The sequence below is a fragment of the Molothrus aeneus genome, chromosome 19 (genome assembly GCF_037042795.1).
Source record: "Molothrus aeneus isolate 106 chromosome 19, BPBGC_Maene_1.0, whole genome shotgun sequence".
Taxonomy (NCBI): domain Eukaryota; kingdom Metazoa; phylum Chordata; class Aves; order Passeriformes; family Icteridae; genus Molothrus; species Molothrus aeneus.
Window position 1 is genome coordinate 10,313,252 of NC_089664.1, and position 17,059 is coordinate 10,330,310.

The 17,059-nt window shown below is 41.4% G+C and overlaps 1 protein-coding gene across 5 annotated transcripts in view; it reads right to left on the reverse strand.

Annotated features, from left to right (window-relative positions):
* The window catches only part of DENND1A (DENN domain containing 1A), a 151,713-nt gene that overhangs the window by 108,752 nt on the left and 25,902 nt on the right, over positions 1-17,059 (reverse strand). For all 5 annotated transcript variants that reach the window (XM_066563198.1, XM_066563197.1, XM_066563201.1 and 2 more), the window contains exon 3: positions 11,411-11,454. In XM_066563198.1, coding sequence (XP_066419295.1) covers positions 11,411-11,454 — 44 coding nt within the window. The remainder of the gene's footprint in view (positions 1-11,410; positions 11,455-17,059) is intronic.

Below are 17,059 nucleotides of genomic sequence, written 5' to 3' on the forward strand. Positions count from 1 at the left end.
CACCGTATGCTCCCACTTCCAAATCAACAGAACAACTTCAGATTCTCTTAAATACAGTGGGTAGCTTCACTTCTGCTCAAATGAACATCACTAACAAATATCCCACGTGCAGCTGCAATTAAATAAAACTGCACTGATAAATGATGGGCAAATGGCTGGGCTAGAGAAGGGTCTGCTGCAAAGTATCTGTCCTAGAAAGATGCACGAGACACCAGAGGTGCAAAGGAGAACAAGAAGTGTAGGCAGAAGTGGGACAGAAAAGAAATTAGAACACCAGGAGATCTGTGGAAAATGCTGAATGATTAAGGTATGATACTTCATAGAAATGGGATCAGAGCAGGGAGACAATACACCACACAAACCAACAGGCTGCTTTAGCCTGGAATGGAAAACCAGGGAAATCTAGATGAGATTGGGAGGATTCCATAGAAATGGGATCAGAGCAGGGAGACAATACACCACACAAACCAACAGGCTGCTTTAGCCTGGAGTGGAAAACCAGGGAAATCTAGATGAGATTGGGAGGATTCCATAGAAATGGGATCAGAGCAGGGAGACAATACACCACACAAACCAACAGGCTGCTTTAGCCTGGAGTGGAAAACCAGGGAAATCTAGATGAGATTGGGAGGATCACCCAAAGCAGAGACTGGACCTTCAGCTGTGGATCCTGGAGGGAGTGGAGAGGAAGGAGCCCAAACCCCCACAAGTATTTGTTACGAGAGAACAGAGCATGGCCAGTGAGAGGAGTTTTCCATGGAGAAGAGGTGACCCTAAGATGAAAAGGGGGGACTGCTGTCTCATTTCCTTGCCCTTACACCTGAGGAAAGTACAGCTGAGGCTGCTGCAAACGGAACACTACAGAGAGGGTGGAAACACTTCCCACCTTACCCAGCCTGAAAGGCCACCTGAACCCAGCAAAGCAGCATGAAACACTCCCTGTGCATGGAGGGACACCAGGAGACTCCCAAGAACACCAACAGACCGAGGAAGGATGGAGGAGAAACTGGAGAAGAAGGAGGGCCCAGAAGAGAAATGCCCCCAGGCTGACGGGTCAGGGTGTGTGAGCACAGGGAGCAGCATCCCCACCGGGCAGGGAGCAGCTGCTGGGGACTTCACTGCTCCTCAGAGGCAGCACCAAATCCGAACTCTACAGAAATCTTCATGTTGCATTAAAAAGTGCTAAAAGATTAACTGAAGCAAAATATTATCCAATTAAACTTGAGTTGTCCATTAATGTCTCCTATACCCACAGAATTGCAAGCTACTCTTATATTTAATTAATCTATTTGGATAATTTTAAGCTAAAAATTAATTAAATTATCTACTGCTAGGGAACAATAGCTTTCAGAATTCAAAAAAGGAAACAAAAACCGTAAACCCGTAATTTCTCTACGTTCTAAAGGTTTTTCTGGTTTTGAGAAAACTGGTACAACACAGATTCTTTTTAAAAAATCATTGCTTGTTTAAAATATTTATGTCACATTTCATATTGCATTGATTTTGCAATAAAATCTTTTTATGCCTTATATCCTTACTGAGCATTACTGAATTTTGTAATGTACTAAATATTTTAATAAATTATTTTCATCAGTTCTTTAAAAGAATGTTCTATGCCCAAAAAAATCTGGACATTATTTGCTTAACAGAATGACTTTAAATTGCTTGAATTCAGTTTTATCTCTAACTTTTCTAATTCTACTGGTATTCCAATCCAACTTTATAGCACTAGATTATCAATTTGTTCTGTGTTCCAGAAATCCACCAGCTCTTTCTGAGCAATTCTAATGCCTGAATTAGGGGAGGGTTTTTCTCCCAAAGTCGCCTGTCCCTGTCTGAGGGAACAGGGCCATACAAAATAACATCATTTCATTGAAGGTAACTGATTGTTCTCTGGAAATGCTGTTTGAAACAAACAAACAAAAAACCCCAACATGCATATCCACAATCCTGGAAACAGGAAGAGCAGGAGATAAATAGCATTTCCTAAGCATATTGAGGCCTGCTAGCATTTAAATATTTTAAACGTACAAAATATGTGCACAGATGGGCAACTTTTCTCCTTGCATTACTAAAAACATATTTCAAGATAAAGCTCAAAATCCCTGAATTTTTTAAACCTAATTGTGACTCTGTTTCTTAGAATTCACACCCCAAGGCCAAAGCTTTCCTGCCACCAGTCCTTCAAATCTGATTTGGACATTACACGGGAGGAGGCTCCAAGCCTCCCTGAGGTCTCACTCCTTTTACAGCACACGCAGAGGCAGCAGATAATGGGCCTGTGCTGAATTCCGGGCTCTGCTCGGCTCCTCCTGGGACACAGGCCTAGCAGATGTGATAAAAACTGTGTCAGAGAAGTAGCTCTAGTTTTTGCCTTAATGACAACTTCAACCTCTCAACTCATAGAACAAAAGAACAGGAACGACTATTACTTTTCTCCAGTAGAAAAAAAAATGTGAAAGTAAAGCTGAACTAAATATTTAAGCAGTTTTTCAAAGAGATCTCCTCAACAAATGTCTTTAAAATCCCTTCAGTAAAAGCAGAGATTTAGTTTCATTCTAAGAGAAATAGATTTTAGCTAAAAAAAAATCTACAGCTACTGTTGTGCTGTTGAATAATTGTTCCAGTCTTAAATCACAAATAATTGAAAAATTATACTAACAGGCATAAAAAAAATCAGGTCCAATTATATGCATAAACAGTGATCAATTGGTAAAGGTAAGAAGTGTCAATAGCAGAGAGCTGGAACACTGATTCAATTAAATGTATTTTAAACATTCAATTACTAAAACCAGGAGTATTTTCACTTGCAGATTTAGCAGAAACGAGGTGAGAACTATAAGCTGTGAAAAGATAATCACATCCTGCTCAGCCCATAAGTTGCACAGGTACACTGCACCAAAACCAAACCTTTAAATCTACCCTTGGGTTAGCATTTCTAAATATTATAATTCTGGCTTAAGATGAGTGGCCTTTCAGCCTTCGTCTCCATCGGTCTATTCAGCTCCGAGCACATACCCACTTAATCAGCAATCATTGTTCTCTGAGGCAGGACTTTGTTGTCAAGACAAGCACTGAAACCTTTAAAATATTTCAGAACTGGCATAAGAAAAAAGTGATCTTTGTCAAACAAGGACAAATTTATGCAAATCTTTTATAAACATTCACAAACATTTATTTAGCTTTTGAAATGTTGGCCTCATTTGAGAGCATGAAAATGAGGGGGAAGTAGGAAGATGCAAAGGACAGCTTAGAGGCTGGCACACTACATAAATATTCAGAAGGAAGATTATAGGATTCATGTTAGGCTGTCTTAGGTTTCTCCAAAGTCCACATAGAATACCAAAGAACAAAACTAACGAGAAGTAGAGCAGATGTTAGACAATGCAGCAGCCCTCTTTTCCACACTCACTTGGCTATACTTCGATGCTTTCATTTTTTCTTTCAATATGGTCAGGTCATTCAAGGATTCTCCTATAGACTCTGTATTGTGGCTACAGCGCTATAAGCTGGACCTCTGTCAGCTTTCCAAAAGTTCCTGATGAAAAGGCATTATGCAAATTGTACCTCTCTTACTCTCTTTTCAGGAAAAAAAGCCTCCAGTATGCAGTCATTGGAGTATTGGAAGTCCCAGCCTTCATTTCTGTATGGCTGTGTTTGCCTTAGGGCCATGCTGCTTGTTTTGACAGTGGATCCCCCCAGATAGTTGGGATTAGTCGAGCTTGTTTAGATAAACTTGAAATCAAGGCCTTCTCTAGGTAGACAGCTAGATGTAGCTACTGAGTTTCCAGCTGCCTTCTGCTTTCATCCCAAAACAACTGCAGATTCACAGCAGAGATCACAGCCACAGGCTATGTCACATACATAAGTATGAAATTAAAGGCTGCTAAAAGAAGCCTTTGTAAGTCTTAGTGCTAAAATAAGGAATCTGTACTGCATAGTTTAAACAAATTATTGAAGAAGCACCAATAAAGGTCTGCAGCAGAGAGTTAACAAGATGTGTGTGAAAGAAACGCTCTGTTTACATAACTGGGCAGGATCAGGCTTTGCTAATCACCACTGCCCCATCCGCTGTGCAGCCTCCCCAAAACACAGGCAAGGAAATACCTGGAAGCACTGTCTGCTACAGCACCCAAAAAAGAGCTCTGTTCATCAAATACCAACTTTATCATCACAGGAGACTATTGTGGCAGCACTGCTCCGCTCAGACTTTCAGTCATAGACACAACCAGATTGCATCTTTGCTACAGTCAGATAATGCAAGCCACAGGAGTTCATTCTCACAAATATAATACACTAAAAGAGAAGGGCCAGAGCTCCAAACTGAAATTAAAACCTGAAATCAAAACCCGCCCATGTAACTACATTACACCTTTACAAATCTGCACTGTAGTTCAGTCCCAACAGGAGATTCATTTTTCATAAGGTAGGAAAAAACCCACAAACAGTTTTGTCTTTTAAAAAGATTGCAATCTCTTCTAGCTGGGTGCAAATTTTCATATACACTTCTGCCACATCCAGGCACAACAGATGGGAAACTGAATTAAAGGAAAAATTAATCCCTAGGATGTTATCAACAAACAACCAGAAAAAAAAAAAAGAAAGAAAGAAAAAGAGAAAAAACAAATAAATAATTTAGTTCAACAAATAGTAAATATCATTAAAAATCAACTCCCATCTCTTGCTCAAGAAAAAGGATGTGCAGAAACTTGCAATGTTGGAACACTTTAAAGCCAAGAGCAGGATTTTGTGTCAAAGAGGACAAGGTAAGGATTCACCAACCTCTACCTCTGTGCACAGGAGGTCTCTGGAATCACATTTCTGCCATTTCCATATTAGAGAAATTCTACCATCTCCCACTGCAAAACTAAGTAATTTCACTGAAAAAGTCTTTTATAAAAACTTAAAGGATTAAAAACTGTGAGAGAGGCACCTGCACTGGTTACCAAAGAGAATCCTGAATTCCCTTTGTCATTTCCTACCATAATTCCCCACCAGCAACACCCTCAGCAGAAATAAGCTGAGAATCCAAAGCAACAACTGAGCTCATTCCTGATCCTGAGGGAACCAGTCCCACCAGTGCCAGGGGACTTAGAAGAAAACAGAAGAACACTTTGAGTTGCTACCTGAAAATGAACTCTGCCTGCTGAGGGTGCAGCTGTCCCAGCACGATCAAGCAGCAGCAGCTGGTACCACCCCGGATTCACCTCCTCACAGGTGTCCGGGTGCTCTGCCCACGCTGCTCCTCCCTGCTGAGGAAGGGTTTGAAGCTGCCACGAACAAAGTGGGTAACACCTCCCTCAGCCAGGTGTGTCTGCCTGCTGCAGAGAGGAAGTGTAACAAAACTGAACAGTCATCCCAAAGGGGGCAACAGCTGACCAACTTTGAAACTTCCCTTGTTTCTCAGGCTCCTGTTCCCATCACACCGGTTTGAGAATTCCCTAAGGAACAAAGATTAAAATGATGAGTATGATGAGGACACTCTTGCCCACAGGCCAAGAAGAACTTCTCTAACATATTTTGCAGAGATGAGACGGAGGCAGTGATCACTTCAGACAACTGAAGGTTATAAGAGGATAAAGCTTTTTAAATTTATCAGCATTTCTACAACTTTCAGATTTTCAAATACAAGAATATGTTAGGAAAAATAGTGGTCAAAACCTGAGAGCCATAAAAACATTCTTTAGCCCTGGAAAGTGGTTTTTACTTCAAGGAGAGCTGATATGACCAAAGATGACCAAACTCAGTATATGAAGTTTTCCAAGTGCAAAGCAAAGAACTTTGGACTCCCCTGGTTTAACAAGGGTCATGTCCACCTTGTCCCTGTGACATTTGCCACCAGTGCCATGCTGCTGTCCAGACACAGGTGAAGGATGGGGCGTGTGAATACCAATGAGTGTCATCCATCATCACCAACAACCCCTCCTCTGCAAGGGACAGCACTTCCCACTTGCTGTCCATGCAAACGCCACCAGCAGCCAGAGCAAGGAAGGGTTTTCCATGCAGGGAGATGAGCTGGCTGCACCTTAAGCTGCCCAAACCTCTGCTGGCAGGACCTTGAATGTTGTTTCATATTCTTCTTAAACAGAACAAAGATGCTTTCTACATATTACATGTCTCTAAAGAGTAATTTTGAAATAGTTTATGAATTGACCAATAGCACCAGTATAAACCTGAATGGTCCAGGAGCCTGGTACAAGACAACTTCCAAAACTATTTTGCTACTGACTGCCTCACAAACCCAAGTAGAATAACACTGCTGAAGCATCTCTCATTTTAAAGAAACCCAGCTTTACCTGCAGTGAATATTTTATACCTTTATCAATAAATTTAAACCAAAGTGATAATGATTACTCACTCTAGGCCTGATCCCACAACCTTCACTCACACAAGCAGTCCCACAGGATTTTAATATCACCACCTCAACGAATAAGGCTTTGCAGGACAGGCTTTAAATTATTCATATATTCACAGATTTTTAAGACCAGAAGGGACCATTATGATCATGTAGTCTAACCTCTTGTATAACAAAGGCCATAGGATTGTAGCCAGTAATATTTGCACTCGCTGAATCATCTGTAGTAAAATCAAATGGTGTTTAGCAAACTTCCAACATCTATTCAATTTTTTCACTAAAGAGAACTGAGATGGTTTAGAAAGTGGCTTGGCCATACTTCCTCACAGTTGAACCCAATTATTCCTCTATTTCTATTCAGAATTCTTCTGACTTCTGGACGCTGGCTTTTGGTGTGGTTTTCACAGGCAGACTCCAGAGTCCAACACTACCTCAGGTACTGTCAGGCCAAAATCAAGTAACCTCCTGAGCTCCTTCAAAACATTAATTGCCAGTTAATTACTATTTGCTTTCTGCACTTTTACCACTCCTGCCCTGCACCATGACTTCTGAGACACAGATTTCATAAGTGAAAAGACATTCAATTAATGCTATCAACGATGCACAAACAGGAAACCAAACATTTCCACCTCAGCTCTTTCCCAGATAGGATCATGTGCAGCAGCTACTTCAACCACCAGCTTAAAGACAAAAAACACCAGAACCACTTTTCTACATTTTCTAAATACTAACTGCTCAGCCTTTCCCACCCAACTTCATCTGCTCCCAAAAGGACAGCTCTTTTTTTAAATTACTCTTAAGACAGGTTTTGTCATACTGTGTATGCAACCTGTAAGGTGAAAAGTTTATCCTCAGCTGATGTGCAATTCAGAAATATCCAACTGGATTATAATCACCCCTGTTCAAGCAGCTCGGGCCCTTGGTGCACGCAGGCTTCCCAAGACAGGGGGTTTATGCTCCATTAGTGGCCAGCACTGTGTAAAGACTCTCCAATCACACAACTCTCAATGACACAAAGAAAGTGCTTTTCATTTTTCCCCGTGTGCAATGTTTGCACAATGCTCATAGACTCTGTACAAGAAAGACCATTAGTTTCTATATAAAGACTGCCATAAAGTTTTATAGTTTATCTATAAATGTATAAAGATTGTTGGTTTCGTTATAAACTCTGTTTCAATGCCAGTGGAAAGAAAAATTACCAGCAGAATAGAAGTAGCAATCTGCATAAGTCCCAGCTTGCAAGCACGCATATCTCAGTCATTCCTGCAGTAATTAACTGAACATACAATAGTTCATCAAATTACAGACAAGCCATCATACCACTGAGAGCAGCTCACAAGCAGCAACTATCACAACAGCATTTTTCCTTTCCTTTTCAGATGAGCTATAAAGATTAAAACAGTCAGCAACCAAATGATGCACTACTCGAAATAAAGAAGTATTTTAAAATGTACTGCATTTTCCAAGGTTGTGTAATTCCTCCTACACCTTCTATTGATTGTTTTACTACTTTCTATTTCTATATATTTATACAACAACTATTTGCTGTATTGTTCTAATAGAAGTTTGTATCTTTGCTGCATTCCCTTGTCTTTAAATTAACCCAGGAGAGCTGTTCATCTTGGGATTAATCTTCAAAACAGTGGGCAGCCAAAATTCATCTGGTGACCTGCCATGGATGGTATTTACAACATCCCAACAGCACAGGATTCCACCTAAAACCATTAACTTCATTACTAACTTTTTACTAGGAAGCCAAACCAGAAAATACAGTGATACAGATGGATTTGTCTGGTTTTTGAAAGGATACTTCTATCTACAGTGACTGCATTTTATAAAGAAAAACTAAGAGTTCTCATCTGGTTTAAATTCTGAGGTCATGCTGAAAATCCAGCACTGGAAAACTGTTGCTTATAATACCAACAATTACTGATTTCATGCTAGGTAAAACCACAAACACATACATATACATTTTGTTCTTAAAAACTACTATAAAACAGTCCTACAAGTTAAAACAGTCTCATATTTTAAAATGTATCTCAAGACTACTCCAGTGTCCCTCCTGCCATTCAAAAGAGCCCCATTTTACCCATTTCAAGAGGCCTGGAGCAATCATTAGCATTTTCTCCCCTTGGTAAGGCTCCTCAGTTACCTTGTCTATGACATTTTCTATAAAATATTCCCTTATACAGTTATTTAACAGATTTAAACCGTAGATGTCATTGTGGTCTGAACATGTCAAAGACAACTTGAGGGGAAAAAATCAGGACACGCAGAATTCACTTTGTCAGTAATTACAATCAAAATTCCTGCAATGTGGCTGGCCTGCTCATTACTTCCTGACTTTGTATCAAACCCCTTATTTACATTTCAGATTACATTCTTCATGAAACAGTAAGATCTATCAGAGCTGAGAGGACTGAAATAATGAGGGAGAAATATTTTAATAAAACGTGTTGGGTCTGCATTACTTCCGTGTCAGAAAGAAAGGTTTCTTCTGTAGCCATGGATCATTTATTCTGTCTCTAAATGAGAAGCAAAAGATGAAACTGATGAACTTTTACTGCCCATTTGTCTTTAGCAGACAATTAAGACAGAAGATCAAAATGGATTATCATACCACGCAGACAACTGGCCCAACAGTAATACATCTCCGGGACCACAGATTTGTAACTCTCTTTTATCCCTCCCCTTTCTTCTTACTCCTTTTTCCTCTCTAAAGGCAATGCTGGCTTTGTGGCTCAAGGGGAGCCAAAAGGCTGGTCATCATTATTCAGTCACAGATGTCAATCTAACCTCCCTTTTTTCTCAGTTTCTAAAGCAGTGAGGCACAATAATTTGTGACAGATTCTTTTACTGTAAGGTACAAAGAACACACAGAATAAAACATCTAGCAGCAGCGAGGGTCTCTGATCAGATGTGCTGGTACATGGGAAATACAGTGTATGTAAAAACAAGCACTGAGAGTTTAGATGAATAAAAAAAAACTTGAGGTGTTTTTCCTTTTTTTTTTCTTACTAATAAGTGCTTTACCTTGTGTTGATTTAACTCAAATATTCCTTCTGGATTAAATCATAAATGTTTGATTGCTAGAAACAATTTTTGCCTGCACTAACATGCAGATCATCTCTCTCCTTTGCATACAAAATACACACAGAAAAATCAAGGGGTTTCTACCATGGATTTTCATCTGCAGTGACTTGGCACTTCCACTTTTTTTTTTTCTTCCAAAGAATAATAAACCAGAAGTTTTAAGAAATAAACCTGACTGATTTGCAACTTCTGTATTTTCAGGGCTCTAAATCAATAAGGACAAACATGGATGTAGCTCTTCCTCTCTGGCTTACTTGAATGTTCACAAGTAAGTGATTTTTCAAATCTAAATCTGTCAGCTCTGGACATGTTCTCCTCTTTAAGAGCATTGAGCGACCAGGATCAGAAAATATTCCTTCCGTGCATCAACAGGAAAAACATCTTTGAAATCTACTCAGGTTTGAGAAGTTCAACCTTGTTTCTTTTGCCTTCCCTGTAAGTTCGCATGTGCAAAATATCTGACAAAGTAAAACCCCACCCCAAAACCACACAAACACAGCTCTGTGTTTTCAGGGGGTCTGACATCAGCGTTTGGAAATTCTGACTAGAACTGGGTGAACATCTTACGAATTTTTATGAGCCTCTGGCTCCTCTGAGTTTCATTCAGTCTTACATATTCATAGCAATGTCACACAAGTCTAACCATTTCCAGCAGAAGAAAGGGGATTGTTAGGAATTTTATAAAGTCAGTTGTATGACAAGGCTCTCTGTAACACCTTGATCCTGGACACAGTGACCGTCCCAGCTCTGAAGGACCATCCGTTCACTCATGATTCACCTGAGACACAGCACTGCTGAAAAGCAGCGAGTGCTCATGGAAATCCAAGCCCAGAGAGCTGTTTATTAACAACTTACAGACCCACACTGGCAATAAGGATGCAGTCCTCCAAAAGCTTTAGTTCCATGCTATACTCCATGTGTACAGCAAGCCCTAACAATGAACTACAGTGAAAAGCAGTCAGGTAGTTCAATAGGTGCTTTGAAAAAAATACTATTACTACAAAACCACCCAGAAGGCCTGGTCAAGGTCCCACTGCACACAGTGATTACAGCCAAACATGAAACCATTAGTCTTGGCTGTGGTGAGCCGTCACAGCTAACAATTTGTTAAATGCTTTAGTCTAAATGCCACAAAATTTCATGTTGTGTGAAAACATAATTAGAGGGAAAGGATCTGAGCTAATATAGCTGTGCTGACCCTAACCTGGTATCACCCAACACCAGAGACTCATCGAGTCCAAATTCATTGTTCTATTAACCAGTTCCACCATGCCAGAGCTTCAGCACTTCCCAGGACTGGAGGTGCAGGAACTCACCCACGGCAGCCCCAGCCCAGGGCTGAGCCTGGCACCAGCTCTGGACACCCAGAGCAGTCCCTGCCCCAGCTCCAGCCCAGGCCACTCCCCATGGCACGGGCAAGGACAAGACAATTTGGAGGTGTTAATTCCCCAGTCAGCGAGAGATCCTGTGAAAAATTCCTAATTCAATCTGTGTTTACACCAAATGATAAATCCCTGTATGTTCTACCCATATATTTGGGCTTTTATACCATCTTTTTGAAGCAGACTAGAGACTGCATGATCAGGCAAGAATTTAAAAAATGTGCTATAGTGCCAGGTGCCCAGTTAAACACAGCTATAAACCTCAGACAATGCAGAGAGCTCTGCCAAATGAACTGTGGCTCTGGCACCTAAAGGCAAAAAGTGAAATTTATTAATCAATTTTCCTTCTCACTCTCATGTTCGCTTGTAAAAATGAGATTGTAAACCAATCTTATGAGATCCAAATTCTTCCGTTTTCTGCTTTATGTGTAAAAATGTTTTTATCCTTCTGCTTCTAATTACAGCTTCTTTTTCTTTCTAAGAACGCATTTATCTCTTTCAGTAAAAAGAGCAGCAATAATACGTTGAACAACCCTGAAATAAATTTTGTCATGTAAAAAATTAATTACGCATTCCAAACCTGGTCACTGTAGCCCTCTGGGAATTGCCTCCGCACCTCAGGATCTGTAAATAATTGACAGATAATATTAATTGGCTTTGGATTAGTGAGCAAGCAGAGAATCACACATTAATATTTGATCAGAAGATGATAGCAACCCTGGCAGGGGATCCAAGGAGGGCAGCTGAGGCTGCTGTGCTGATAAGAGCAGGGAAGGACTTTTCAAGGCTCTCCCTTTACCCTCCTCCAGACAGAAAAAAACTGTACATAAAACACACACAAAACACATGAAACCAAAATGTCTGTGTGTACATACACACGCACACATATATAGAGATATATATAAATATAAATTACTTGTTAAGAGAAGCCCTGGTGCTAGACTGAACTTCAGGCTGGTACTTGGGCTACATCTTTCCAGCTGCAATTTGCCACCTGGGCTTATCTCCAGGAAATGGTTACCCAATGCACCTCATTTTGGTTAAAATCAGCCAGCCAGTTTTGCCACCTCCAGGCACTCTGTGAATTTATCTCCATAGACAGTTTTCAGTGATACTAGTTTACAAATCCCTAAAAATTACTTTATTTATGTTAAGGTATGCTCCCTACAAACCCAAAAATATTTATCCAGAATTTGAAGGAGGTAATTAACACAGCTCTGGAACCTTTCTCATCAGGAAAACAAGTGTGAACACTTCAGAGTAGCAAGCATTCAAGACAGATGCAACGTCCTTACTCCTTTGGCTGTCAGAATAAATAATACGGTAGTATTCCCTGAGAAGTTATCTTAAATTTAATTAGAGATGTTCATAAAACAACAGAATATCACGATTGAAATTATTTATATGACAACCTATTTAAAACAGATCTCTTCAAAGCCATCCATTTTTCAAAGGAATACATCGGAGAAGGCCACATTCCATTCTACAAAGATAATTTTTTAATTACAAACACCAAACCATATAACAATCAAGCAAGAGTTCAAAACCAAGTTCAGTGCAGGAACAAATGAACGGCATCGTGGCAGCACCTCCCTTCGGTGCCAGGCTGGGTTTGGTGCTGCAGACACGGCCCCAGGCTGGGGCACACCCAGCTCAGCAGCGAGGGGTGGCACGGGTGGCACGGGCACCTGCCCTGCTGTCCCACAGGTGCCAGCCCAGAGTCCCCAGGGCAGCGTTCCCCCAGTGAGGAGCTGGGCCATGGTGGCTCTGCTGCCAGCAGGTGCAGACTCCTTCTCGAGGTGTACTTTGTTCACATGAGAAATCCTATGGAATATTGATCCCAATATTTCCGGGTGGGACGTGCCTGGCCTCGTCTGACCCTTCCTGCTGGGCCAAAGGCTGCAGCTGTGCTGTTTCACCTCAGAGATACCTTTGGCAGGCTGGGTGCTGCAGCTGGGCACTCAGAACAAATCCAGGCACAGCAGAAACTCAGTTTACCTCTGGTGGAAAAGGTTCAGGGGACGGTGAAGAGAAAAAGGAGAGGATTCTGCTGTAGAGTTTTAATCCAGAGTTTATTCCAGGATGACAGCCCTCTGAATGTGGTAACAGCTCCCAACAGAATCCAGACCCCATGGTCCCGTCTCCTTTTAAGCCCGGGGACAGGGGCAGGGGAAGGCACAGGTGAGCCACCAACCAGGTGGGAGGAGGGGAAGGCTCAAAGGATAAAGACACTTGGACAGGCCAATGAGCCCGGACCTGAGGGGCACCTTTGGAACTTCTGCCAACCACACCATGACCCTGCTGGAATGTTAAGATTGATGGGCAGCTCTTAGCAGGAGGGCAAAGGGGAAAGGAGAGGTTGGCACACCTGGGGGGTTGGGGTAGGTGAAACAGGAAATGGCATCACCCTGCAACAAAATCCAACAGCCCAGGCCTTTATAAACTTTCCAGCTGTACATTTTCCAGACAATCAGATGCTTGGTCTTAACATTTCACTGTGATATATATACAATAAATCAAACTGTACATGCACATATCAGCAAACCCATCTACATTACCACAGCAAACCAGAACCAGAGAGCAAGGGATCTCCTTTTAAAGCCTAACTTTGAAAATTCTTCAGCCTACACACAGCTAAGTGAGCAAAGTGTCCAAACACACAAAAAGATGTGACAAAAAGCTGTGCTGGCATGGGCCCCTCTGCACACAGTTAGCAATTAACAGGACAGTACAGCTTCACACTTCAGCACAGCAAGTACAGCACCAGTGGTAAAAGAAACTATGCCACACCTATTAAGATGCATATTTTTAAATAATTTTAAAATTAATTAATGGAGGGCAAGATTTCAGAATTCCACCCAAAAAACCCACCCAAATCAATGAAAGAAACAAATTTGTATTGCTGCAGACATTTGTAATGGTGTCTGAACATGAAACCTACATGTCCCTGCCCCTCCTATTGATCCATTGCTCTCAAACTTAATATAAATATATACACACATAGTGTCTCGCCCAGCATTTTATCATTTACCATTATCTTAGGGAAATGAGGAACTCAATTTGACATAAATCCAAAGTGTGTTTGCTCTAAACACATTAGTCCATAGATGGCAAACTACATTCTCATTCTTGAAAAATGCAACAAAATAGATTAGTCATACAAAGTAACTGTGTGTGTAAACATGCATTTTTCTTGTTTTCTTAGCATCTTGAAAGCCCTTCTGTGTTCCTGGGGCTCCCTGCCCTGAAGGACAGCCCAGACAAAGGTGCTGCCGTGTATTTAAATGAAGCAGAGAGCCCCATCTGAGCTCCTGGTGCAGGGCTTGGGGAGACTCCAGAGCTCAGGGCAGCTGAACTCACCCTGAGCAAACACATCCCTGTTCCTGCCTCTATGGTCCCACCGGAGGGAACCGCCCTGCCTGTCACATGCCCGTGTGACACAGAGATGCAGCTTGTCCACAGGCCAAACATCGCTATCACAACTACTCAGAACAGGCTCTCCCCTGAAGGAATAAGCACAAATCGCCTAAAAATCACAACAAACATGACATGCAAGTTATTCTGAACAAGAGAAAACAGTCAAACAAACAGATACAGGCCAAGGCAGCAGCCAGGACTCAGCTTCAATCAGCACCACGAGTATCAGTGAAAACTGTTCAGCACTCGTGTGAAATATTTGGCAAACACATGAACAGAACTGACTGTCAACCCTGCCTGTAAAACCAAAGGAACTTGGGGAACTTCAAACACTTTTACTCGCAGTAATTTGTTTTGCACAGTGCATGCAAACAGTTAGATGCAGCTCCATTATAGCTGTAGACAGTAAGAAAGCCCTTTGCAACTCAAAACAGGGAACGCTGTTATTCCAGGTACTTAACAGGCTTTCGAGTGAAATGATGCAAAGTAAACACATGTAAAATACTGTTTTCAAGTTCAGGAGAGTGGAATCTATTTGCTGACATCAGAACAAGGGAAGAGCCAGGCTGAAATCCCAACCAACCTCCTGCCCAGCTACAGCAAAGCACTGAGCTGAAGCCTTGCAGTCACACATAACTTAACAGAGCTCTGAGAGCTCAGCTGAGAGCAGGAGCAGAACCTGCAAACCAGGAACACACACAGTGCACGTTAACCCCCAAAAGGAAAAAGTCACAGGAATTATGGAGATGCTTCTCAAACTAAACTTGTCCAAACCCCAAAACAAGAATTCAGGTTGTGCTACACGCTGAACTTTTCTGTTGTTGGTAACCTAGTATCTCCTGTTTATCTTCCATTACAACTGGTTTTGTATTTTCAGCTCACAAAGATGACAAGACCCACACAGTTTATGCCTAAAGCAAGTGCTCACAAACTTCCCTGGAAAACAGCCATCCATGAATATAAATACATGCTGAAATACAGCACTGGAAAATGTAAGTTGCAAGTGTAAAGCAGAAAGAATACAAGCAATAACATTCCAAAATAAAGCTAAAAAATACATCCCATCTCCCCTTCTTGTAGGGGCAGAAGTGCAAAGAAGTACACATATGTCACAAACTTAAACTGCTGGTACCAAGAAAAAAGTCGATTTTATCCCTAATGCTTACGCTCAGGTTTAAAAAGCTTGTTAACCAAAGGCACGTTGTCTCAGTTTCCTAGGATCCATGAGTGACTTCAGCATAGCCAGTGCGGGCTCACTTCCCAACCTGACAAGCTCCATGGGAAGCTCTCTTCCCAGAGGATACAGCTCCACACAAAGCAGCTGCTGCCACAGAATCTCAGCTGGCCAAAGAGCAGGAGCTCCAGCTCCGTTGTTCCTCACTAGGGACAGCCTGTGCCTGTGCCAGGGAGGACAGGGTTGGAAATCCCCACAGGAAATAGGTTCTGTGGCTATTTCTGCAGCAGTTTCCCAACTATTTTAAGAGGTGCTCCTGAGGGAACAGCCTGAATCACTTTCCAGTGGAACAACGCGGGGTTATTTTGGAGAGGGCTGAGCAAAGCCAGTGCTCGTTCTTGGAGAGAGCCAGGCCTTTCTGCACAGGCACAGACTCACCAAGGGTAACACCCAGCACACATTCCACACTGGGCCAGTGCAGCTCTCATGGCCAGCACATCCAGATTTCCCCTCTGGAAGTGGAGATTCCACATCACATCTGTGCACATTATACAGCACTGCATTCATTACTCTAACATATTCCAGCTATTATTTTTAGTATTTCATTAAATATGTGAATGTTTCCAAGTTCTAAAAGCTATCCCTGCCTCTCCATACAGGATCTTGTTTAACAAAAAGCCAAGTACAGCAGAATATTGAAATTAGCTGTGAACTCTATAATCCCATTGTTCAATTTCATGGCATTTAAGACAGTACCTTCCCCTCCACACAAGTCTGGATGTTAATCCATGCTGGAACCTGATTTAATTTTCCAGATGACAGGATGGGAACATGCTACAATGGCATATTAGTGTAACTATGCTGCTCTTTTACTCACAACTTTTCTTACGTCATAAAGTGAGGAGTTATGCTTTTAAAAGACACATGCCTAATTACTTCTACAAATAGCACAGCTCAAACTGGTCTGTATTTGAATTTTATGGAAATTATAAGACCATGGAAGTTTTCAAAAAATTAACAGAAAATACTTCCTAGAGTAAACCATGCATACCCAATATAAACAAACTTGCTTTTTCTGATAAAAGTCAGCCAATTTAATCCATTATGGCTATGAACAAATAATTTCAATCCCAAATTGAAAAATACAGTGAAACTTACTTCATTTTTTCTCCTAACTAAGTATTTACCTCATTCACTTCTTTAAGGTCCTTATAGCTGCAATCCCTCTGAAATGAACTGGAATTCCATTCAGAGTAACTTTTAATTTCTATACCCACTACAGATTCTCACCCTTATGCAGCACAACTAAAAAGCAATGCAAACTTCTTTCCAAACCTCTGCAAACTCCTTGGTGTCCTGCACCCAGCACAGCCGAACACTCCTGCTTGCCCCTAACCTGCTGCTGCTCAGCCTGCAGATACCATCTCAGAGAGCAGGAAGCAGGGGAGGAGGGAAAAAGGCGGGGATGGGAGGAGAAAATGTGGGAAAGAAAAAACCTACACACACCAGAAGACAGCCACGAAACCTCAGAATAAGTTCTGGCATAAAATACATATGGAATAAAAATTTCCATTTTTATTTAATATGCAGCTTTAAGCCTTCAATCCTTTCTTTTTAAAGTGCACTTTATTCTAAAAG